Below are 25,549 nucleotides of genomic sequence, written 5' to 3' on the forward strand. Positions count from 1 at the left end.
ATGTAAGGGGACACCAATGGCCCTGAGTGAAAAGCCCTGCAAAATGTAATAGATATAGCCCTGGAGATCATGGACAGAAACCCTCCCCACTATCGTGAACATCTCGAGGCCTTTTGAGTGCAGCAGTAGTCAAGGGCAAATGCTTTGTTCTCGGTGTTGCCATCAGGAAAGAGGTATAGGTGCCACAAGACTTGCACCCCCTCCACCATCAGACCCCTCAAGAACAAACAATCAGGGACTCATTTAAGGACTCTTACTTTTGAGCTTTATTGATTTTTTTCTCTCTGTATTGCACAGTCGGTTTGTTTACATGTGTAAATTGTATTGTTTTTTTTCATTACCAATAAGTGATAATTCTGCCTCGCCACAGGAAAATGAATATCAAGGTTGTATATGATGTAATGTATGTTCTTTGTCAATAAATCTGTATCTGAAATTCTACCCGCCCAGGCAGTGCTCAGATCCTTAAGGTTGTTTCAGATTCCACAATGGTTCTCGACCTTGTCTTTGCTCCTTTCTCTTCCCTTTCTGAACTTCCCAGTGCAGGTAAAAGATGGGATAAGTGAGCACTGGAGGGGAGAGAATCCCAGAGAGAAGACCTCGTTCCCCAGTCTAATGATGACTAAATCCACAAACAATCATCGAAGCTTTTCCCCCAAATAACCAATTCTAAAACCAAGGAATACTTAAACAATGTAAACCATTTTCATTACAGTAGAGCAACCTTACCATCAGAAGGAACACACCAATGTTCATTTTTGCCGGCTCCTTTAACCATTATGATGGCTAAAGCACATTATTGACACTCAGCCATATGACTCGTTTTCTGCTCATTCTTTTAATGCGAAGCAGTGAGAGTACAATGAAAGGAAGGGTCTGAAGGGAATGCATTTCAAAAGGAACACATATTAAAAATCAGTGAGAAAGATGCGTTGATCTCAGTATCGGAATATTGTTTGGCATTAATCACATGTCCAGCTACTGCTGTGTGCAACAGTAATGATTAAGGGACCTCCATTTTGTTCGAACTGGGACCATATTCCCAAATTTATGTTTGCCCTCTCTGAGTGTGAAAGAGCCATGAATTTTTGACCGATACATCTGGTTGAGAGGAGAAAATCTAATAGAGTGAAACACAAAAGTCTGCAGACACTGTGGTTGCAGTAAAAACTCGCACAGTAAATGCTGGAGGGTCTCAGCTGATCTCACAACGTCCATAGGAGGTTACTGACGTTTCGGATGCTGCGAGACCAGCTGAGTTTCTGTGTGCTTTTGGAAGAAAATCTAATCCCTGTCCCCTCTTCTCCCTGGCAAGATATCTCATCCCAGAGTCATAAATTAGATTAAAAGCATTTGCAGTTCAATTTAGCTCCCCTTTCAAAACATATGGATTTAAGAAGGCTTTTCCTCCTGTTTTATGAATTCAGAAATTGCTAGTGTCATTCAGCTCATTAAAAAGGGTGGTAGAAAGAAACATGCCCCAGTTTATCGCTAGTTTTAGAGGTGTACCAAGAACCTGTCACTGAGGACAGAATGACTGGGCACTGCAGCAGCCAAGAGTTAATCAGGATCCAAAATGACTTCGTTGAAGGTGGGTCAGTGCCTGATAAACCCAGCTGACACAGATAAGGCAGGGAAAGCAGTGCCTAAAGTTGGTTTCTGCATAAATATATTTCCAGAGGCTTTGACTTAGATTCCACCCAAACATTTGTGTTCAAAGTGGAGCAGATAGAGTTGTCGGTGGTACTTGATCGTTAACCGACTGCAAGCTGAGCGCAGTTGATAGGGTAAATGTGACATTGATGCTTGCATGCTTCTCAACTTGCGATAAGGTAAGTTCAGTAACTCTACCATGGCAAGCTTTTGCAAATCCAGGACTGTCAGCAAATGCACAGTCTGGCAATGTTGGCAGAAGGCACCAAGGCCACCTTACACCGTTCAAAGATGATAATGAATATTTTGCATCTTAATAATACTGGACAATTTTGTTTTCAAAAAGTTTGCTTCCTGAAGAACAATTGGGGATTATGATAGATAACTTCAAGCTGAACACAAAGATCATTTCAGATTTGCTGTATCACGTAGGAAGTTGGAGAAACATTAAATTAACTTTCATTTGAATGCAGCATGTTTAATCTCATATATAATGCGTTAGTTCAGTTGACCCAAAAACGTTTTGCTGCTGATTTTCATTTGTGCTCAGCATCTGATGCCTCTCACATCAGTGTCCAATGATAGTCAGCCAGTATCAATGGACTCCAGTTGCCCTGATACCGCTTTTCCACGACCTGGTGAGACCTTTCACCATGTTCGTCACCGAGATCAGCAGGGTAGACGTCCAAGGGTGAACACAGAAAAAGACAGGAAATCGCAAAAATAGGTTCTATCTAAAGTAAGACAGTAGGTGTTAGGAAAGCTTTAAGGTCATCTTTGCGTCTATCAGCCCAAAATCCATAAAATACACCCAAAAGTGTTCAGGAAGCAAAATCTTCGATGTCCAGTGTTATTGCATCATATTATACCTTTACATATGATATTAGATGTCCTTAAGGAAGGTGACAATGTTATCAACAGCCTGTTTTCCAGATGGAAACGTCAGGTAGCCATTATCAAAGAAGCTGACTATACCGTGGAAACCATCTGCAACATGGGACCAGGAGACTGGAACACCATTGTCTTCCAGCCTCTTTTTGAATAGAAGTCCATCATCCCGAAGCACATCAAATTCACAAGTCAGTATGTATGCTGGCGGCAACCTTTTGATGGTATCATCACTGGCAAGAAGAGGGGAGAAGGTTGGCTCCAAGCTAGGTTTAATAAGGTCAAAAACATCATTGTCTTGCGTCAGGAGAGGGCTTGGACTATGATCTTTGACCCTAAACTCATTAGGGATCAAATCTGCTCTTATCCATTTTCTGTATCTCATCTTGAGCTCCACGGGCAGGTGCTGACCTGCCATCACATCTCCTGCTAATGACATGTCCCCATTCAGGTACTGCAGGTAGAAGAAGATCATCCGTGTTCGGAGGAGGAGAGGCACCATCTGGTTTTGGTGATAGGAGGGGAGGTTGAAATCGACCATTTGGAGGGCAGGGTAGATCATGACCTGGGCTCGGAGAGGTGGCAGCTCTGGGCTCTCCTCCATGCCAGCAATTCTCAGGCAAACAGCTGCAGTCAGGTTACCACCAGCGCTGTCCCCACTCACAACGATCCTGGTGTTGTCCACTCCGTAATCTGCCGCGGTCTTCATGAAACGCAGGGTGGCTTTCAAGCAGTCCTCAAACTGGCTGGGGTATTTGTGCTCAGGTGCAAGGCGGTACCTGGGAGAGACCAGCAGGAAAGCATTGAACCCATAGATCAACATACCATTAGAGAATGAGAAAGACAAAGGTTCCATCTCTTGAGAGGTTAGTTGCAGTGAGATACCTTGTCTGCTCTGACCATAGCTGCAGATCACAATCCCCAAGAGGTCATTTTTGCACCCGATACCCAAAGGGTCAAACGATACCTTGCAGAGCGGCAGACATATTGATGCTGGCAGTAAGTAACATAACATAACATAACATAACATAACAATTACAGCACGGAAACAGGCCATTAGGCCCTTCTAGTCCGCACCAAACCAAACACCCCTCTCTAGTCCCACCTCCCTACACAATGCCCATAACCCTCCATCTTCTTCTCATCCATATACCTGTCCAACCTTTACTTAAATAATACAATTGACTCCGCCGCCACTATTTCTCCCGGAAGCTCATTCCACACGGCTACCACTCTCTGAGTAAAGAAGTTCCCCCTCATGTTACCTCTAAACCTCTGCCCCTTAATTCTTAACTCATGTCCTCTTGTTTTAATCTTTCCTCCTCTTAACGAAAATAGTCTATCCACATCCACTCTGTCTATCCCTTTCATAATCTTAAATACTTCTATCAAATCCCCTCTCATCCTTCTACGCTCCAAAGAATAAAGACCTAATCTGTCCAATCTCTCCCTATACTCTAGATGCTTAAACCCAGGTAACATTCTGGTAATCCTTCTCTGCACTCTCTCCACTCTGTTTATATCCTTCCTATAATTAGGCGACCAGAACTGCACACAGAACTCCAAATTAGGCCGCACCAACGTCTTATACAATCTCAACATCACCTCCAAACTCCTATATTCCATGCAATGATTGATAAAGGCCAGCATACTAAAAGCCTTCTTCACCACCCTATTCACGTGAGTTTCTACCTTCAGGGAACGATGTACCGTTACTCCTAAATCTTTCTGCTCTTCTGTATTCATCAATGCTCTCCCATTTACCACGTATGTCCTGTTCTGATTCTTCTTACCAAAATGAAGCACCTCACACTTACCAGCATTAAATTCCATCTGCCATTTTTCAGCCCACTTTTCTAAGCAGCCCAAATCCCTCTGCAATCCTTGAAAACCTTCTTCATTATCCACTATTCCACCTGTCTTAGTATCGTCTGCATATTTACTAATCCAATTCACCACCCCATCATCTAGATCATTAATGTATATAACGAACAACAATGGGCCCAATACAGATCCTTGAGGCACACCACTGGTCACCGGCCTCCAACCTGACAGACAATTATCCACTACCACTCTCTGGCCTCTCCCTTTCAGCCAATGTTCAATCCATTTGACTATCTCAAAATTTATACCTAAAGACTGCACCTTCCTAACTAACCTTCCATGTGGTACCTTATCGAAGGCCTTACTGAAGTCCATATAGACAACATCCACTGCGCTACCCTCATCCACATTCCTAGTCACCTCTTCAAAAAATTCAATCAGATTGGTCAAACATGACCTTCCTCCCACAAATCCATGTTGAGTGCTCCTGATCAGTAGGACTTGCAGTAGGAAAGAGAAACAGGAGTATCAGGCTGAGGAACAGCTTCATCCCACGGCAGAAACAATATCTATTTATTTATTTGTATATCTGAATATTTGATCTGCATATGTATTGTTTGTCTGCATGTGTATTATGTTTGGTTGTACGTCTGCGTGTTTTGCACCGAGGATCAGAGAATGTAGTTTTATCAGATTGTACTTGTGCAATCATAGAACCATTAAACACTAATCACAGAAAACAGACCATTCATTCCTTCTGTTCTGTGCCGAAAACACCATACAGCTAGTCCCACTGCCCTGTACCCATTCCATAATCCTCCAGACCTCTCCCATCCATGTATCATTACAGTTTATTTTTAAAGAGTGAGCCCGCTTTTACCATGTCAGATGGCAACTCATTCCACACTCCCTCCACTCTCTGAGTGAAGACGTTCCCCCTAATGTTTCCCCCTAAACCTTTCTCTTTTCATCCGAAAGCCATGACCTCTTGTATTTATCTCTCCTAATCTAAGTATAAAGAGCCTGCTCGCGTTTACTCTGTCTACACCTCTCATAATTTTGTAAACTATCAAATCTCCCCTCATACTTCTATGCTCCAAAGAATAAAGTCCTAACCTGCTTAATCTTTTCCTGTAACTCAACTCCTGAAGACCCGGCAACATCCTAGCAAATCTTCTCTGCGCTCTTTCAATCTTACTGATATCCTTCCTGTAGTTTGGCGACCAGAACTGCACACAATACTCGAAATTTGGCCTCGCCAATGTCTTATACAACCTCACCATAACACCCCAACGCCTGTACTCAATACTTTGATTTATTGGAGGCCAATAAGCCAAAAACTTTCTTAACAACCCTGTCTACCTGTGACGCCACTTTCAGGGAATTATGTATCTGAATTCCCAGATCCCTTTGTTCCTCTGCATTCCTCAGTGCCCTACCATTTACTCTGTATGTCTTACCTTGATTTGTCCTTCCAAAATGCAGCACCTCACATTTCTCTGCATTAAATTCCATCTGCCACTTTCTGGCCCATTTTTCTGCAAACTTTGAAAGCCTTCCTCAGTGTCCAAAATGCCTCCAATCTTGGTGTCATCAGCAAACTTGCTGATCCAATTTATTACTTTATCATCCAGATCATTGATATAGACAACAAACAGCAATATGGTCCCAGCACCAATGCCTGAGATACACCACTAATCTCAGGCTTCCAGTCTGAGAAGCAGTCATCCACTACCAATCTCTGTCTTCACCCATTGAATCCATTTTACAACCTTTCCATGACACCGAGTGTCTGAACCTTCTGAACTAGCTTCCTGTGCGGGACCTTATCAAAGGACATTTTGTAGAAAAAATCCACAGCCTTTCCTTCATCTACTTTCTTGGCAATCTCGAAAAGCTCTAGATTTGTTAAACACAATGCACCATGCACAACCATGCTGACTATCCTTAATCAGCCCTTGGCTGTCCAAATACCTGTATATACCTGATCTCTCAGAACATCCTCTATTAATTGATCCACTATTAACATCAGGCTCACCAGCCTGTAATTTCCTGCTTTACTTTTGGAACCATTTTTAAACAACGGAACAAAAAGAGCTACCCTCCAATCCTCCGGCACCTCATCTGTGGATAAGGACATTTTAAATATTTATGCCAAGGCCCCTGCAATTTCTACACTCAAGGGCTGAGGGAATATCATGTCAGGCCCGGGGGATTTATCTACCTTTATTCGCTGTAAGACAGCAAGCCCCTCCTCCTCTTTAATCTCTACATGTTCCATGCCACTACTGCTTGTTTCCCTTCCCTTCAGATGACAATAAACTTGACTAAAAGCAGGCTTCAGATGCAGACGTGAGGAGGAGGAACGTAAAATTGGCAGATAAGGTGAAACAGTTCATGAAGCATCCATATGATACACCTAATTATCTCAAGTCTCTGATGATTACAAATAGCTTGAAAAATAGTCCTGGAGAAACAATTAGAACTTAAAGAAAATAAAATTCCCAAGGACCTGATGACCTACTTTGCCAAGTTTTGAAAGTCGACGTCACGGCAGCAGTAGGAAATATAAAGGTCCAGAGCTGGCAGAAGACCATAATAAGGTGTCTGTAATTCCCTGGTTTACTTCTGGAACCTTTTTTTAAACAACGGAACAATCTGAGCTACCTCCAATCTTCTGGCATGAAGGGGGTCTGGAGTGTAGTTTTATAACATAGTGAGGAACCAACTGCCAGTATCAGTGGAGAGTTTCATTATATTTCAGTCACACAAGACCGAGGGGATAGACCTTCATTTTCCTTTTGGCAGTAATTCCTCCCTTTTCACATTAACTCTGTGCCTCAATACAAACATTTATGTTGCATTCTATCCTTTTGACCTTTGAAGATGCCCCATTGGTCTCTCAATATCCTGTGTGCTAACCTTTGGTTCCATTACTGTGGTGTGTGCTCGCTATTTCCCAATTGCTCCCATCCCTTAATTGGTTCTTTTCTCTTTGGTTTTCAAAGGAGAAGTACATTTCCACATAACTCTTATCAATGATGGTGTATTTTGACATAACTCTATTTCCACACAACTAACATTCCTTCTGAGCAACAGTTGCCTCAGTGGAGCTTCTTGTGTGAATATTTTGCTAATTTTGGTGTTTCATCACTGTTCTGTCAGTGGTAGAAATGGGAAAGGAAGGTCCAGATGTTTGTAAATCCTATGAAGCAATTCCTTGTAGAAACAAATTCAATAATTAAGGTCGGGAGGAAGCCACAGAGTGTTGGGTTGACTGGAAAGGTGGCAGAGAGGTTTTGAACTTGGAGAAGGTGCCAAGGATGAACTGTGATGGAAAATTAACCTTCCCGCCTCTGTAGTGGTGTGCTGGAACACATAAAAGACCTGACATCTCTACCTGGAAGTGAAGAGTCAGTGAGACAGGGTTGTGAATGGGTTGTGTGTGAATACAGCCTTGCTGAGGGCATTTAAACATCTGTTCACATGATGGAGGTGAAATGAGGGAGCTGGCAGAGCGCATCAAGTTTTGGTTTAATTCTTCTTTCACTACTCTTCCTTTTGTTCCTTGTTTTCTCCCTCCTTTCCTCTTTAACATTGGTCATCTGTTCTAGAATCAATTACATTTGGAAGATGACAATTGGTGAATTCTCTCTGCACCTTGGGAAGCAGGTTTCAGGTCCTGGCGGTTGTTATATGTCGATTGTGGAGAAACATATGTCCTCACTGCCGGCATGGAATATTGTGGATTGTGAGTGGTCATGGTCCTCCCTCTCTGAAACTTATTTGGAAGTCACATCACCTGTCAATCAAGGTTGGACTCCGGCCACCCATTGGTGCCCAAGTTGCCTTTGGCTCGTTTAAATTACCTAAAGTCGTTATTGGCTAGGCACTCAGATCAGATCTGTATCAATGCATAGCACATTCTTTCTCTCTCCCTCATGGTCCAAGCCCCGAACATCGTTCCGTGCCAGGTTGCTAGTGCGGACATCGCTGGAAGTGTTGGGGGTGAAAACGAGACCGATCAGTGTTTGCAGAGTGCTGAACTCCCATTGGTACAGGGAACCAGGAGTGTGTGTGAAAGTTCCTGTCTGTCGAGTATGTACACTTGTGTGAGCCTGTAGAGTAGAGTCGACCACTGGTATCAGAATCCAACCTGGGTCCGATGTGAATTCCTGTATAGTTGTTTAGTAACATAGTAATTGAGTATCGTTTGACATTCTTCCATTTGTCTCCTGTGTGTTCATTAAAGTTGCCTATGATTGTAACCCTTGTGTCCAGACTCGTCTCTCTGTGAACCCACCAGACCCTGATACTCTTCCAAGCACAACAGAGGTTTCATTGAGGGGGAAAAGGAAAGAGATTACATTTGGTAGTTCTGCATGACAAATGAGGTCCTTTTTTGAGTGATGTCCTACCAAATGAGCAATAATCTGGTCTCCTTAGATTCACATTCAATCCTCTGATGTTGCTTCCCAAGCCAACCTCTTACCACGCTTTCTGGTTAAGAGCATGGAAGCAATCTTAATTCCATTTTCGTTTATAACTTGTCTTTAACAATGATGAAATGATTTAAACATCCACTCCCTCTACCTCCGGTGCACTCTGCTCCCTCGACAAGATTCATGTTAGCAACTCACTCTGCTTGCCCCCCCCTCCCCCCCACTGCACCTCGCAGACCTGTGACGGTTTCCACACAAAAAGGAACATAGGTTTAGAAATGCCTTCAGCTCCAAGCCACATAATCCCCTTTACTGCTCCTTCATTGCCAACTGTTGGATCTATGGTGTTTGGGAAAATTGACTCTCTGGGTCGCTCTCAAGAACAATTACAGAAGGGACAATAATTAATGTCCTGGGGCTACAAATCTCCCTCTAAATCCCAAGCTAAACTGAACAAAGCTCAAGGTGAAAGGTCAAAACTTATATTTAATGGGGTGGCATTCAGCAGACGAGGAATGCACCAGAATATTGCAGGGAACACATTTGCTGATAGCTCAAAAGAGTAAGAGGTTTTACTCTCTTTCTGAGATGTTGTTTGGCTGTGATTCCATCTCTCAGTTTGATAACAAGGGCAATCAAAGCTGGTACATGTCAGCACACCCCAACAGGACTGAAGCAGGCCCTTCAGGTCCATCATCCTGAGCATCTACATGAATCTCTGTGAATCCTCCCCACGTTCCCGTTGACCACTCCACCCGCGCGCACACACTCCAATTTAGACTGGCCAATTCATCAACCAACCTGTTCATCTTTGGGGGGGGGGGGGTTCATTGGGAGGAAGCCTACGTGTTGGCAGGGAGAATGTACAGATCCCAGCAGTGGGTGGATGGAGGGGGGGTGGGGTTAGGCTCAAACTGGGGACTCCGAACTGAAACAGAGACTCAACCAGTTGACCCACCACAGGTGCGAAGGTTGGATTGAAACCACATAGGCATTCTGGTGCGGGAAAAAGGAACATCAGACCTCCCCTGCAGGGACAGCAGATCATTCCAACATTATTTCTCACAAAGTAATGAGACGAGAATTTATTGTTTATTACACGCGGCAGCTCGGCAGCGTGTCGTGGTTAACGCATGCTGTAACAGCACCAGCAATTGGGACCGGGGTTCTGACTGTGACGAGTTTGAACGTTCTCCCCATTTCCTCCGGCTGCTCCGGTTTCCTCCCACCATTCAATTGTAGGTCACTTGGGTGTATTTGGGTGGCATGGGCTCATGGGCTGGAAAGGCCTGTCACTGTGCAGTATGTCTAAAGAAGTGCACAGATGCACCAAAGCTCTTGCTGCAGCCAGATACACGAAATACACCAATCACATTAGTACAAATTAAATTATCTCAATAAAAAGAGAGATAATAAATACTATATAAAAGTACCATTAATTAAATAAATATTCGCAGTGACAATGTTGTCATCATAAAGAACTTGTGTAATGTATTAAGTGAAGCCTTTAATACTCACTCCACAGATACGACTACTGAGCCTGTTTGTTTGGCAAAGTACTGGCACAAATGGTCGTAATCATCTAAGGAAGAAATTAAAAGTTAATTATTGGCTCAGATCTGGACATTTAACCCAGCATTATGTACTCTGAAGGCAGACACAGTAAGGCTTAGTTCTCTCAATGCTGTCCTGTCTTGGGGCAAGGTGGTCTACTCACTTTACACCTTGAGTGTGTGGCTCGGTATGACAACAATACCATCTACAAATTCACTGATGATCCCGTGGTAGAGGATTGTGTAAAAAGGGGTGATGAATCAGCCTACAGGAGGGAGATTGAAAACTTGGGCTGAATGGTGCACTCAATGTCACCAAAACCAAGGAGCTGATTGTTGACTTCAGAAAGGAAAAACAAGGTCTATGCTCCATTGGGGGAAATTGGCAGAGGAGAGGGTGATCAAATTTAAGTTCTTGGGAGTCACTAACTCAGAGGATCTTTCCTGGACCCAAGCACATCAGCACCTTTACTTCCTTGGGAGTTTGCCCAAGCGCTATCCCTCCACCATCAGACTCCTCAATGATAAGCTCAGTCAGGCACTCTTATTTTTGCTCCTTATTGAATTTGTTCTCTGTATTGCACAGTCAGTTTGTTTACATTTTTAAATTTGTTTACATGTACATTGAATAAAGTTCTTTTTTTTGCACTATCAATAAGTTGTAACTCTGCCTCACCCACAGGAAAAAGAAACTCAGGGTTGTACTCAGGTGTGTAATCTGACAGTAAATCTGAAATCTGGTCCGCTAACTTTCCACTCATGGTCGGTATTTAGTGGCTTTGCAGAATGTGATTGGATTGGAATGGCAAGAGAAGGTTCAGCCTAATTCAGCTGTAAAGTCAAACTGCTAATGCGTTGAAATTCCTCAGGGTGTGTTTGTAGAGGGTTGCCTCGGTTAACTTCACTGACAATTAATTACTTGTGCACACATGACAGCAATAGTTCAAGTGTGTTTTAGCTGCTGGTTGAACAGTAAGACTTTAAAAGAATTACAATTTGAAATAAAGCTATTGGATCTTTACACTCACCGTGCTGGTCTGATGGAGCCTTGGGTTCATGCCTTCATGGAAAGATGCCACCTGTGCCACTATGGTGGCAGCCTGGGCTTTATGCTCGAGTTCGGAACCAGAGACAATTACATGGCCGACACCTTTAACAAAAGGTCATCTCCAATCCCTTACCAGAGAGGGGAGTCAGCTCTGAGCTAAACTTTGATATTTCATTTCCAGATTCATCTGTGATTAGTGGCTTATGAGATGAACTGCTGGTAAACCTGGGGATGAGGAGGGAGAGAATTGGGGCAATATATTTCCGGATCAGAGAGACATGGAGACAACTCTTCAATGAGTTGACCACTGTCCGTGAGGAAATGCCCTGTACTGGGAGACTGCAAAATTGGTCATTGTAAATATTACAGATCATAGGTTTACAAACAGAAGCTCATTTAGCCCATCATATCCGTGTCACTGGAGAACAGCTGGTAAGTCTAATCTCACTTCCAGCTCACGTAACTTGTAAAACCATAATTAATACAAGTGGAAAATGAAGATTTTTCTTCCTGAACACTTCTGGGTGTATTTTATAGATTTTGGGCTGCTAATCACAAAAATCACCGTAAAATTCTCCAATCACGTAACTTTTTTAAAGACTCTAGTGATTTACTGTCATATTTTAAGTCTACATCAAGTATACAAAACCATGAATGTCTGCATTCGCACTTGGACAACTTCCCTGCTGATCTCGGTGCCGTCAGTGACGAACATGGTGAACGGCTTCACCAGGACATTGCGACCACGGAAAAGCGGTATCAGGGCAACTGGAATCCATCAATGCTGGCCAACTACTGTTGGGCACTGACACAAGAGGGTTCAGATTCTGAGTTCAAACGAAAATCAGTGGCAAATTATTTTTAGGCCAGTTGAACTAAAGCAATGCCATTATGCAATTAACCATGCTAAATTCAGTATAAGTTAATTTATTGTTTCTCCAACGTCAAACGTGATACAGCAAATCTGAAATTATCTTTGTGTTCAGCTTGAATTTGGTTATCATAACACCCATTTTTTTCAGGAAGCAAACCTTTTGAAAATAATTGATGTTCAGTGAAGGAAGAAAAACTTCAACACTTACTTATGCTGCCAAAAACCCATCCACCTCCATGAAAGAACAGAACCCCTCGAGCTCCGCCCGTGGCTGCTGACTGTGGTCGGTAAACCCTCACGGGGACGCCATCAAACTGCTCGTCCTGGATAGTCAGACCAGCTCCTTCTTTGCGCATGGACGCGAGCACCTTTCTGCGCAGATATCGGATAACAGTGACCTGAGGTCCGAAGCCCAGGTTCTGTGCGATGTTGCCCTGGCGTTTGCAGAGGAAGGCAAGCGGATTAGTCAATAACATACATGGCACCATTAATGCAATAAAATAGCCTGGGTAATTCACAAGTGTGGGACCAAGCACAGGAAGACATTGGGATAGACAAACTACACTTCCAGGGAGGAGGTAGGCTTTAAAGAAAATGTAGATATCGAGAGTCCAGGCTTGCGGAGGGTCAGAACCTGAATGAGAAGTAAGGACTTACAGGGGTTGTGCAAGGTAAGTGGAAGAAGAGATTCTGAATTCTCTGTGAGTGGTCGAGCTGGGGAACTACCAGACTTGATAGAAAGTTTCAGCTCAAAACGTTGACTGTTCTTTTACTTCCACTGATGCTGCTTGTCCCATTGAGTTCCTGCAGCAGATTGGGTTTAACTTCAGAATGCAGCATTTGCAGTCTCTGGTACCTTCCTGGGAGTCCACAAATATTGGACAGCTTCTCCTGAAGCCAGCACATTGTGGCAACCATGAAGGAGGGCCACAATGCCTCTGCTTTCTAAGAAGTCCATGTTAGTTAGTCTGAGGAGATTTGGCATGTCGCCGATTACTCTATCCGTCACCTGCAGGTGCACTGGTGAAAGTATGTTGACTGCTTGCCTCGTAGCCTGGTTCAGAGTAAATCGAGCACCCAGAAGGATGCAGAAAGAAAAAAGCCTAGCCAAGTCCATCGCAGGCACCGACATGCCAGCCATTGAAAGCATCTACATGAAATGTTGCCAATATTATAAAGGATCCGATTACTGTGGTCACAATCTCTTCTTGCTGCTCCCTTCAAGCAGAAGATTCAGAAAGCCTGAAACTTAGGTACAAGACAGTTTTTTTTTCTCAAACAGAAATTGAGAAATAGTAATATGGCAGCCCCATACCACTCAAACCCTGACTATTAACCATCAAAAGATGTGTCTGTACCAGTAAAACATCACTTGCAATTCTTGCACCAAATGCAACTGTGAAAAGGGAAATATATATACCCTTTTATATTTATTACCTCTTTTTCCTATCTTGGCATATTGTGGGAATTTTGTGAATGAAATACCATGAAGAAGGGCTCAGGCCCGAAACGACAGTAATATATCTTTACCTCAATGAACGTCTGCTAGACCTGCTGAATTCCTACAGCATTTCTGTGTTTTTACTGGGTATACAATATTAAATGTAGCTTTAAAGCACGGGAACAGGCCCTTTCGGCCCTCGAGCCCGTACAGCCCAATTACACCCGAATGACCTCCCAGCCCCAGTACGTTTTGAATGGTGGGAGGAAACTGGAACACCCGGAGGAAACCCACGCAGACACAGGGAGAACGTTCAAACTCCTTTGCATCCAGTGCAGGATTCGAACCCCGGTCCCTGTTGCTAGCACCTTTGTGCTAACCAAGACACTAACCTTGGTGCCCCTGGTACCCACTTGGCTGCAGCAACCAAGAATATCAGCATATAAGTACGGATATGTCCAGCTGCAATGACGATAAACTCTCATTATCATCCCATACAGAGGAATCAAAGTCTTATTTGCTGTTACGTAGAACACACCATCAACAATAATTAACATGCACATGATGCCATGAAGCGTAAAAGATCATCAATATGCCAGTAAGAGAAAAATGAATAAGTAATAAATATTCATGGATGGCCAGTAGTGCAAAAAACCTGTTGTGTCAGTAGTGCGGGCAGTCTTGAAGTAGTGCCATGGTGAGGATTGTGCAGGGATGGTCAAGAGCCTGATAGCTGTTGGAATAAAAGTGTCCTTGAGGCGCTGGACTGCAGGATTCTGCCTGAATTAGCAGCAAGAAGCCAGCCAGGTTAACGAGGGTCCATTATCATTACCTGCTGTTTTGAAGCAGCACGTTGTGTGGGGCAGCTTCAACAGACGAGAGGTTGACGCCCATGACAAACCGGCCGGTCTGTGCCTGCTACTTTCTCCAGTCTTTCACGTTCCTGGGCATTTGGGTTTCCAAATCAGGCACCATAGCAAACAGTCAGTATACTTTCCACAGAACGCATCTACAAGACTCTTTACAATCACAAAAAATGCCCCGACTCCCTGGAATGCAGCAAGAGACAAGGGGATAGGCATGGAGGTTTGGAAGGCCAATGGGGTCAACTTGATTTTCCTTGAGATTCTGGTTCATGCACGCCTGTTGAACAATGTCACTGTGTAGTGCGCGTCGAAAGAACCAAAGACTTGTTGATCCAAACCAAGGCTTTTATTAACTAAAAGACTGAAGCGTATCACAAGTAGATCGACCAGTCCAGAATGACCTGGTCTGGCTAGGAGCAATCCTTTAAGACCTGCCAGTAGGTGTGGCTACGCTCTCAGCCAATCACAGTCATCCTACACTACCATCTGTACATATACACATTGGTGATAGAATCTGTACTATCACATTCTGCATCTGGATTTTAGAAGAATTAAAGATGATCTTTCAGGGTTTTGAGGAGAGTTGGACAACACAGAAAGGTTATGGAGAAGACTTTAGAACCAGGGGCATGGTCCTGTGATAAAGTGTTTGCTGGTAAGAAATGTTGTCATGCACAGGGCTGTGGATACTCAGTCATGAGTCACAGGACATTGAAAAGCTCCGCAGATACAGGGTCACCCACGATGACCAGCGATACAGTGAATTTCTGTTTCAAATGGTACATGGACTGGGGAGCTGAGAAATATTTCATTATAGTTCTGTTGACTTGTCTTATCTCAGCTGCACAAAACAATGCCATATCCTTGAATGAACTTGAGACAGTTAAATAACAAAATCTCCTTTTGATTTCAAAAGACGTACAGTCACATTCTGGAGAGTCCAGTTGGATTGGGGAGGTTGAGAAACTCCAGTAAATTAATTGGGTAAAATTGAGCCACAAATTCTGTTAGAGAGAACACCCACAGCTGCTCACTCTCTGAACCACGGAGCTCCGATTTAACCTCTGTTCTTAAACTGTAACAGTTACCTTGAGATAAATGATCTTCTCCATAATATATAGACTGAATCTCTCTCCAGATCTACCTGTTATTTTAAAGTTTACAGGGTTTTTGCCTACTAACTTTCCTAGGGAAAGTTACATCCAATAGCCAATAACATAATTTAGAAAAAAAAACATGCTAATTGATCATCCAGTTCCAATTAGATTTTTAAGATTGTAATTCTCTGGACATGGAAATGAAACCGTTTACTTTTGATTCTGTTTTGCTTTCTCTGTGCCTGAATTGATTACGTTTGCTGTTCCCTTCACAGTTGTAACTCAATCCTGGGGTGAAGGGGAGAGCAGTCTCTGTATCTTTTGGTTGGGGTGGGTGCATATTCAGTGGCCCCCACTGTTCAGCAAGGAAAGAGACAGTGGCGGTGTCAGCTTGTGCCTTGGGGTGGCGTGGGAAGGGTACAGGGAAGCTTTACTGCAGTTAGAAGAGACCGGCTGGATGCTCCCAGTGACTGGGGAATTCATGTTCCCCCTCTCTTATTTTAAGAGTTCTCTGTGGTTGAAGCGTACACTCTTGCACTGGAGAAAGGAACGATTTAACTGCGCTGTGTTATAGCTGAAGGTCAGTGCTCCTTACCAGAGTAGCAATGGCAACCTGGATCCCAAAGATGAGTCTGAGTTTGCCTGGTTCCTGGATGCCTGGAGGCAGAACTGAATCGATGAAGACAGTGTAAATGACCGCAGAGAGCAGCAAGACAAACAAGCCCACCACAAGAGCCATGCCCATCGTCAAGGTCCAAAGCACCATATCCATGATCAGCAAGTTTGAACAGGCTTGGGAGCTCCCAGAGCTGTCACTTGTCCAGCATGCACTCTCTCTGCTGCTCGGTGTCCTTAGGACTGTCAGGCAATAGTTCAAAGTGACCTCAGTGTACTATCAAGAAGAGGAAGTGGTGTGCGGAAGAGAGAGAGAGAGAGAGAGAGAGAGAGAGCTGAAGAGGTGGGGGAGAAACAGATGTTCAATGTCAGAGGAAACAGGCATGTAGATTGACAGTTCATGCACATGGACTGGGTGTGTATGGCTTGTCGAATGTCTGGAACAGGAGTACTTTGTGTGTGTGTGAGAGAGAGAGAGAGAGAGAGAGAGAGAGAGAGTTAAGCAACATACTGGTGCTCACTTCCTGTTATACAGTGAGGCTGACGTGTACTCTTGAAACCACGCCTGGAAAATGTGTTTGAATTTTATCAGATAAAACCATATACTCAGATTTTAAATCAATTTTAGAAAAGACACCAGCAGAAATTCACTAGAAGTCCAGTCTCTGCTCAGACAGCTGGGAATAGCTAGGCAAGGATGATTTTTAAAATTTATTTAAAAGACCAGGAAGTTATTATCTCTGGGTTTCAAGTCACCTTTATTTATTGTTCATACCATGTTTACTCAGTAAAGTCGAGATAGCGTTTCTCCAGGACCACGGAGCATATTTACGTAAATTTAAGAGAGTTAAATATTTAGACGTACACTGTAAGAGTCCCTGGTACCAAGGTCCTCTATGCACATAAGATCTGGGAATTCAGGAGTCTAATGGCTTGGGAGGGGGATGATACACTGTCAATAACACATGAAGGCTGGAGTTTCAGGATGACAGGCTTTTTAATATCATAAGACTTGGACCATGCCCCTGTCTGGCCCAATCCCAGGACTCGTACTGAGGGAGAGACTTGACATAACCACCTTTATTAGGGGATTCCTGGGGTTGGAGTCACCAAGGGAAGGTGGACCAGCCATACATATGGATCCTTTACACAGTGCCCAGTAACCAAGTAACAGTATACAGTGGGGTATAGTGAGAAAACTCTGTTGCTTCCTACCAGATGGCAGAAGGGTGAACAGTTTACTTGAGGGGTGAATGGAGTCCTTCACAACGTTAATTGCCTTTTGCCTGCATCAAGTGTTGTAGATGTCTTTCATGTAGGAAGAGAGTCCCCGATGATCTTTTCTGCCAACTTCACTATCCTCTGATGGGTATTGTGGTCTGAAGTGTTAGAGCTTTTAAACCAGGCGGCGATGCATTGGATGCTCTCGATACATCCATGTAAAATGTAGTGAAGATGGAAGGTGGGAGATGACCTTCCCTCAGCTTTTGCAGGAAGTAGAAGCACTGCTGGCCGTTCTTGGCTACGGAGCTGGTGTTAAGGGACCAGATGAGAATCTCCGCCAAGTGCACTCCAAGGAACTTGATACTCTTTGCGATCTTAATGGATGAGCTGTCACGGTCAGTGGAGCGTGGTCGCCCCCAAGCTCTTCTGAAGTTGACAATCATCTTTGTTTTTTTAACATTCAGATACAGGTTGTCAGCTCAGCACCAGTCCATTAGTGACTGCACCTCATCTCTGCATGTTGACTTGTCATTCTCACTAATCAGGCCCACCACGGTCATGTTGTCAGCGAACTTGATGATGTGGTTCGATCCTTGTTTAGCTGCCCAGTCGCGGGCCAGCAGAGTGAACAACAGTAGAGTGAGCACGCAGTCTTGAGGGGGGGGGGGGGAGCTGTGCTCCGTGTAGTGGTTTTGGAGTTGCTGTTACCGATCCGGACTGCCTGAGGTCTCCACGACAGGAAGTTGAGAATCCAGTTGCGGAGGGAGGTGTTTAGACCCTGCAGGCTCAACTTTCTTATCAGGTATGATCATGTTGAATGTCAAACTGAAGTCAAAAAGCAGCAGTCAAACATATGAGTCCTTGTTTATGTGTTTACTTGATATAACTTTTAGTTCTATCAGTCCTCCTGACTCAATAAAAATTAAATCAAGATGTAATGATTAAATTACTTCAAATCTCCAACTCCTCAAATTATGCATTATCTTTTTTTAGCAACGCCTCTGATCTCAAAAAATGTAATTGCCTCTAAATTACGCTACTGGGACACTGAGAATTTTTATTTGCCCAGGATGCAACATGCATCATCCATCTCGTTCCCCTCCTCTATCCCACCCCTGCTTCCAACATTTTACAGGTCACCACTCTCAGTTGACAGGTGGTGGGTGGGGGGGGGGGGTGGTTGGTGAGGTATAACAGGTCATGCTGGTGCCTCACAGCTCAAGTGGCCTCAGTCCTTCCCTGTGATGTTATCTGTGTGGAGTTTACACACTCTCCAGTTTTCCCTGCATCCCAAAGAGGTGTGGATTGGGAGGTGAATAGTCCAGTGGAAACCAACCCTGCTGTCGAGGTCAGTGGTGGACTCGGGGGAGTGGATGGAAATGTTGGGGGCGGTGACAGGTTGGAGGAAAAATGAGGTAGCATTGACTCATTGGGCTGAATGTTCCTTCCATTTTGAGAATTCGAATCTGAATCAGAATATATTGTCATCAAGAACTCACAAAATTCTTTATTTTATGGCAGCATCTCATTTAGATAAAACCACATTACAACAATAAATAAAAATCAAAGAAAGGCAATGTCTTTGGTTCATTGTTCATTCAGGAACCTGATGGCAGTGGGGAAGCTGCCCCAGTGCTACTGAGGGCTCCTGTACCTTTTTCCTGATGGAAGCAGAGCAAAGAGGACATGGCCTGGGTGGTGAGCATGAAGCCTGGTTTTTGAAGTCACTACCTCTTGCAGATGTCCTCGATGGAGTGAAGTCTGGTGCCCGTGATGTCACAGGCTGAGTTAAACAACCTCTTGAGTTTTTTCTTGTCCTGAGCAATGGCACCGCTGTACCAGACAGTGATATAACCAGCCAGAATGCTCTCCTGTCCAAGTTTTCGGTGAGTCTTTGGTCATAAAGTATAGCCGCTGGTAGGCCTTGGTGATTGCATCAACGTGGAGTGTCCAGGACAGAGAGGGGAAACACTGAGTTCTGAATCACCACATGTACCCAGGACTGTAAACCAAAGCTCCATCATCTGGCCAGAAGCAGAATGGGAAAATGGAAAGAAACCAAGTTCATTTGGAAAACGTTTGGATCTTAAAAAAAAATAGTGAATTTCATTGGCCTCTTCCCCATCTGGATCATGCACCAGGAGTATGGTGGCAGGAAAGGGCTGTGAGAAAGATGAGGTGTGTAGCACATTAGACAAAGAAAAAAAATTGGAAACTCGGTAGCTTATTTTGTGACCTTCTGAAAAACTGTTTTTTTTTCACTTTAGTGTCGGAGGACCATGTGGCTGAAATAAAACTTTATTGGAGAAAGATGCAACTAGAAGAATCCTTGCCTCTTACCAAATTTCCCTCTCCTTATCCTTGAGGCTTCACTGGTTTGGATCAGGAAAGGGTGCTGCATGGAATTGTCTGCCTAAAGCTGTGCTCCACAAACAACTCGAGAAGCACCTGTGATCCAAAGAGCCAGGGCCCCAGATGGTACAGACGTGGTTTACTATAAGCCATCTACCGTGTACTCAGTTTATGGGCAAATAAGCACTGTCTGTGGGAACATCCCATGAGTGATAATATGAAGACACTATGTTGTTACAATACCATGAATCGTCAGAAAATCGTAATCTGCCCCAAACTGCTGGATTTACAAGGTCAAGCCCACATTACTTGTTCATGTCACAGCTTCAGCGTTATCTTCTGATGCAGCTGCTCGATATGAAGGGTGACTTTCTCCCGCTTCGCTCCTGAGTAGTGGAAGAAAGCTGTGCAATTCTTCTCATGTGGGATGGTCACCAGCCGCATGCTTTCTACTAAAAGCCTCCCTGCATAACTCCTGGCAATTGACCTGGAAAGATTCTGAGCTGTACTGATATCAACCACAAGGTGGAGGTATTGGACCACTCCTGGTCATCTGGCGAATCACCAACTGGACTGAAGTGTGGAGCATTACTTTGGCTTGATTCCGTTGGACTGAATAGCTGGCTCTTTGACACTCCTTTTCCAAATAGAAGGTAAAACTTACCACAGGAGGAATAGGTCTCGTTTGCCCCGTCTTTTGGTATGATCATGATGTTTGCGGACCTCTTCAGTACCATTTCTCCACATTCCTCAATCTATCAAACATCCACCTCCTCTTTAATTACTTCCCTACAATTCAGTTTCCATATCGACTGGGAGAGAGGATTCCAGAGGTTCATCACCCTCTGTGAGAAGAAATTTCTATCAGCCTCAGTTTTAAATGACCAGCTCCTTTTCTTGTTTAAATCCCTTGTCTGTGATTCTCCCAATGGTGAAAACATCTGATGGATGTTGGGATGCTCTCACTATTGGGAGAGTCCCTCGTTCTTCTAAATTCCAAGGAATACAGACTCAAAATCATTTTGGAGACACAGAGACTGAAAATGGTGGAACCTGAAGCTGAACACAATCTTCTGCCTGAACTCCGCATCAATGGGACAAAAAGAATGGTTGACATTGCAGATCTGATGAAGGATTCCGGCACACGACGTAGACCACCCTTTTTCTCCCACTGATGCTGTTCGACCCTTTGACCTCCTCCATCAGAGGGTATTTAGCCCAAAATTACTTTGTCTCCTTTGGTGGGAAAAACCTCCCATCTCATGAATTAGCCTGGAGAACCCCCATTCCACTGTCTCCAATATTGTCACATCTTTCTTCAGGTAAGGGGGTCAGAAGTGAAAGCAATGTTCTGAGTGAGGCCTCTCTAACGGCCCGTACAATTGCAACACAACTGGCCTATTTTAGAATACAACAGGAACTTTGAAGGTTTTGACAGTGGTTCTCAATCTTTCTCAGTCTAAGGCCCACCTGGCTTCTGGCCTAACAAGCCTTGTCCCACTAGTGGCAATGACTGAGCAATTGTTTTTCAAATCAAAGGCTCCTCTGTAAAAAAAAAACACTAACTAATTTACAATATTTTATTTAACATTTTTAAATAACACTTCAATGTAGTTTGGTGCCTTAGTCTTCAACTGCAGCAACACCAAAAAGCCAGATTCACAAAGATAAGTGGACGTGAAGAAGGGCATGATCTTCTGAAGACACTCCTTCACAATGTTGGAGTAGCTATCCAACATTTTTGGCCAAAACACAAAGGTAGACAAAGTCTCAAACATCTCTGCATTCAGAAATGTAGAAGGTCAATGAGTTCATCTTGCAGATCATCGGGGACCTTAACAAGAAAGGGGTTCCTCATCAGTTCCAGTCCTTCTCTGCTGAATTCTAGAAAGTAGTGCAGGACTTCTTCTTGGAGGCAGCTGTGAGGCAACTTTCTTTGCAATATCAGCATCCGTTCCATTAACAGCTACTGCTGGAAGAGATTCAACCGTGACCTCAGTGGGTCAGGAAGTCTTGGCGGTCCACTTGGAAGCACACCATGGCCCACCGGTGGCCCACTGGGTGGGTACTGCTGGTTTAGAGGAATATGGGCCAACCAAATGGCAATGAGACTAGCTTGAACAGCATGGACGCATTGGGATGAAAGCCCAATTTCTGTGCTGTAGAACTCTATGACTAAACCCTTTGCAATGAAAGCCAAAATGTGCTTGCTTTCTCAACTAGTTGTTGGACCTGTCTGCTTACTTTGTGTGATTCATACATTGGAACACCTAGATCTGTACTTTACTCCCAATTGGATAACAATCTGCCTTTATATTTAGTAAAGAGCGTGACCTCACACGTCCCCATATTAAATTTCATATCTATGCCAACAAGAGGTGGTTGAGGCAAATATCAAATGTGTGTTTGAGGGGCACCTTGTGCTGAAAGCAGAATGCAGGACAGGATGGGCTGATCAGAGGGGTGGAAGTAGCTTGTGGTTGGGCCATGAATATGCCAGTCTAGATTTATGTGGCCAAATGGTAGTTCCTGCAGTTTAAATACCGTGAAGAGGCAGCTGAATCATTTCACCTCCTGTTGTGTTCAGAATAGTTTTCAGAATTGCTTCGATGGGTTTAACAAACAGTAGGCTTTATTTACACACAAGGGAACTCACAAAAGGGCACATACTCACAAAGACCAACTCGGAATAATAACAAATAACTACACATCAGGTGGAAATAAATTGCTGCTAAACATTCTTAACTCCTGACTGGAAATGCAAGGGTTAAAGATACAATGCCCATCCACCCACAGGCGCAGTGTACTAATGAAGAGTAAATTAATTACAACTAACATGTATATCAAACGAACCTAGTTTCCAGCATTGACCATGACTTGGAATCTGGGATGGTCCTCGCTGCCCATGGCTGGCAGCCTGGATTTCAGAGATGGTGTCAAGTCAGCAACAAAAGAGGATGAATGAGCAGCCTTCATGTGTGGCATTTCAATGCAGGGCCCGTGCACATGGCCTGCTTGGACCAATTGTGTGTCAGCCTCATGGGTGGTCAGATCTAACCGTTGATTGGCAGGTGAGGTTTCAGTCAGAGAGGTCAATTGACCCTCCGCGGTCCGACCAAGTTCCAGCCAGAGCGGTCACGTGACCTTCTGCAATCCACACTACGCCTTCCCAACACGGAGACTTCAAGAAAGATGTTTAGGGATCTCAAACTGGATTGGGGACATTCTCCTGCTTGTTGAAGCACCATGTAGGTTCTGCAGGAGCAGGTACCTGGTGAGCAGGATTGGTCTATGGTGGGATGGGAAATAAAGCTGGATCTTTCTGTTCAAAGGCATGGCATCTTCAAACTGGAAGCCTATTTACATTCAGTCCTAAGACAGTTGTCCCTGTTGCAATAGCACCCAATGTTCTATCTTTTCCATTGGTTCATTCTCAGCAAGGAGCTCTGATTGGGATTTTGACTGCGTTGCCACGTGAAAGAGAAATGCTGACTAGAGGACTGTTTCAGACTTAATTTTCATCCACTGCCCAACCTTGAGGGATGAATTAGTCAACTCTGGAGTATGAAGGAGACACCTGGAGTTCTTGGAGCCAATTTCCACTCAAATTGGAGGGTGGAATGGTCTCACCCCAAACTATCCAATTCTTTTTGAGAGGAGATCATTTAACCAGGCTTGCCTTCCCCTTGAAATATCAAATGGCATTGAACTCTACCCATGATCCGGCCAAACTTCAGCTCTGTTGCACAACATGACATGCCAAAGTCTGCAGATACCGTGAATGAAGTAAAAACATAATGCTGTGGAAACTCAGCCGGTCAAACCATAGATGCAAAACCAATGTTTCGGGCTTGAGCTCTTCCTCAGGAACATTGTCTTGTATCTTTATCTTTGCTACTTAAAGTACACTGATCGATCTGCTGAGTTTCAAATTTAAATTTAAATTAAATTTAGGTAACAGGTTATTCTGGCCCACAAGCCCATGCTGCCCAATTATACCCATTGAACCTACAACTCCCTGTTTGGCCTGTGAATTCTTCCAGTGTTATGCTTTGGATAACCCAGGGTTGTCAGATTTGAAGCAGAGGAGGCTGGGATGGTGGGGGGAAGAATTGACCAAGATCCATAACCTGAGAGGCTCAGGCAGAGTGAAGGGGAAAGAGTTGATACAACAGAGAGGACAACATCAGACATCAGGAGGGAAGGTTGAGGAGGCATGGTTAGTGATGTGGTTAGTGGAATGCTCTCACTGTGCCAATGACCTGGGTACGAATCCAGCACTGTCTGTGAGAAGTTTGTACATTCTCCCCGTGTCTGCATGGTTTCCTCCGTGTGCTCCGGTTTCCTCTTCAAAAACATATGAGGGGTGTAGGTCAATTGGTGTACTGGGGTGAGAGGAGCCCATGGGCCAGAAGGGCCTGTTACCATGATGTACGTCTAAATAAAGATAGAAGATGGGAGGGAGAAATAAATAGAAGAAAGGGATTGATTTGGGTGTATACATTGTACCAGAAAAATGACAATAATCTCATAATCTCATTGCTAAAGGGTGCCAGGATGATACCGATTGCAACAGTTATCAGCACATCGCACATTGGTGTGTTAATTGTGGTAAGGAGGTGGGACCTTCTCTGGCAAACTGATCTCTGCTTTTAGCCAGTTGGAAGATCAATCTTGGGAGCTGAGGACCCTATTTCAAACTGGAGCCATAACTTGCCATGAGGAGTCACCCACAACAGGATCCTGGGCAGTTACCAGCCCATCTGAGGCACTATTGTATCAATAGTCTCTTGTGAGACTAAGTTTGTGGGTTCAAAGCTTACCCCAGAGACTTCAGAATTCTTGCAATCCTAAGGGAGTACTGCATTGTAAGAGATGAGATTGATAACATCTTTTGCAACTCCCCCCCACCCTCCTCTGTGGTGGATGTAACATGTCACACTGTTTTGAAGAGCAGGGGAATTCTCCTGTACCTCAGCCAACATCTGCCCCACAGCTGAGACGAACACCACAATTGTGGGATCTTGTATGGCCAAACCACCGTATTACCTACATTTCGACAACAATGAAATAAAAGTATTTTGTAAAGCAAACAGGCTGACCTGAAAATGAAAAACTGGTTTAATTGATGCAGGAGGTGGGGGAGCTTGTGCATTGGTGTAAAGCAGGAGTGTAGCTGTTGGCTAGTCCGACATTCAGGAGAGAAGCCAATACTCGCCCTCTTACTCATCACCATGTCTGAGCACCAATAACCCTCCCAAGATCGGTGAAAGGCCAAAGTTTAGGAAAAAGAGTGAATGAATCCAGCAGCAATTGTTGCAGAGGCCTCGGGAGTGCCAGGCACCGCTTAACATTAGAGCATAGGAAATTGGAACAGAAGTAGGCTATTCATGGCGTGCCTGCCCTGCCATTCAATGTGATCATGGATCAAGTCAAGTCAGTTTTATTGTCATCTGATTGTACAAGTACAACCCGAAGGTGGTCCTCATCGATTTTGTGTACCCTCTTCCGTCAATGATCCAGTGGATCACGTCGATGGGGGGGGGGGGGGGGATGGGGATATCCCAGTGATCCTCTCCTACTCTTATGGTCTTGTGGATTGACTTCTGATCCATTTCTCTGCAGCAACCGTGCCATATGGTGATGGAGCCGGCCAGGACGCTCTCGATAGA

General features: G+C 44.1%; 1 protein-coding gene across 1 annotated transcript; it reads right to left on the reverse strand.

Moving 5' to 3' along the window:
• Positions 1–819: 819 nt before the first annotated feature.
• aadacl4 (arylacetamide deacetylase-like 4) lies at positions 820–16,792 on the reverse strand. Its single transcript, XM_069918974.1, has 4 exons — positions 16,282–16,792; positions 12,491–12,716; positions 10,326–10,389; positions 820–3,320 (listed from the first exon to the last, which is right to left on the reverse strand). The coding sequence occupies exons 1-4, from the start codon at positions 16,456–16,458 to the stop codon at positions 2,537–2,539; spliced, it is 1,251 nt and encodes a 416-aa protein (XP_069775075.1). The 5' UTR covers positions 16,459–16,792; the 3' UTR covers positions 820–2,536.
• Positions 16,793–25,549: the final 8,757 nt, after the last annotated feature.

The sequence above is a fragment of the Narcine bancroftii genome, chromosome 2 (assembly GCF_036971445.1).
Source record: "Narcine bancroftii isolate sNarBan1 chromosome 2, sNarBan1.hap1, whole genome shotgun sequence".
Taxonomy (NCBI): domain Eukaryota; kingdom Metazoa; phylum Chordata; class Chondrichthyes; order Torpediniformes; family Narcinidae; genus Narcine; species Narcine bancroftii.

Bases quoted from the DNA above. Each gene is read 5' to 3' on its own strand.
- aadacl4 (XM_069918974.1), bottom strand. From the start codon at position 16,458: ATGGATATGGTGCTTTGGACCTTGACGATGGGCATGGCTCTTGTGGTG. The intron at 10,390-12,490 runs GTAAGTGTTGAA...TTTCTTCCTTAG, and splicing joins ATGGGTTTTTGGCAGCATAA to ATGATTACGACCATTTGTGC. The intron at 3,321-10,325 runs GTGAGTATTAAA...GGTCTCTCCCAG, and splicing joins TCAGTAGTCGTATCTGTGGA to GTACCGCCTTGCACCTGAGC.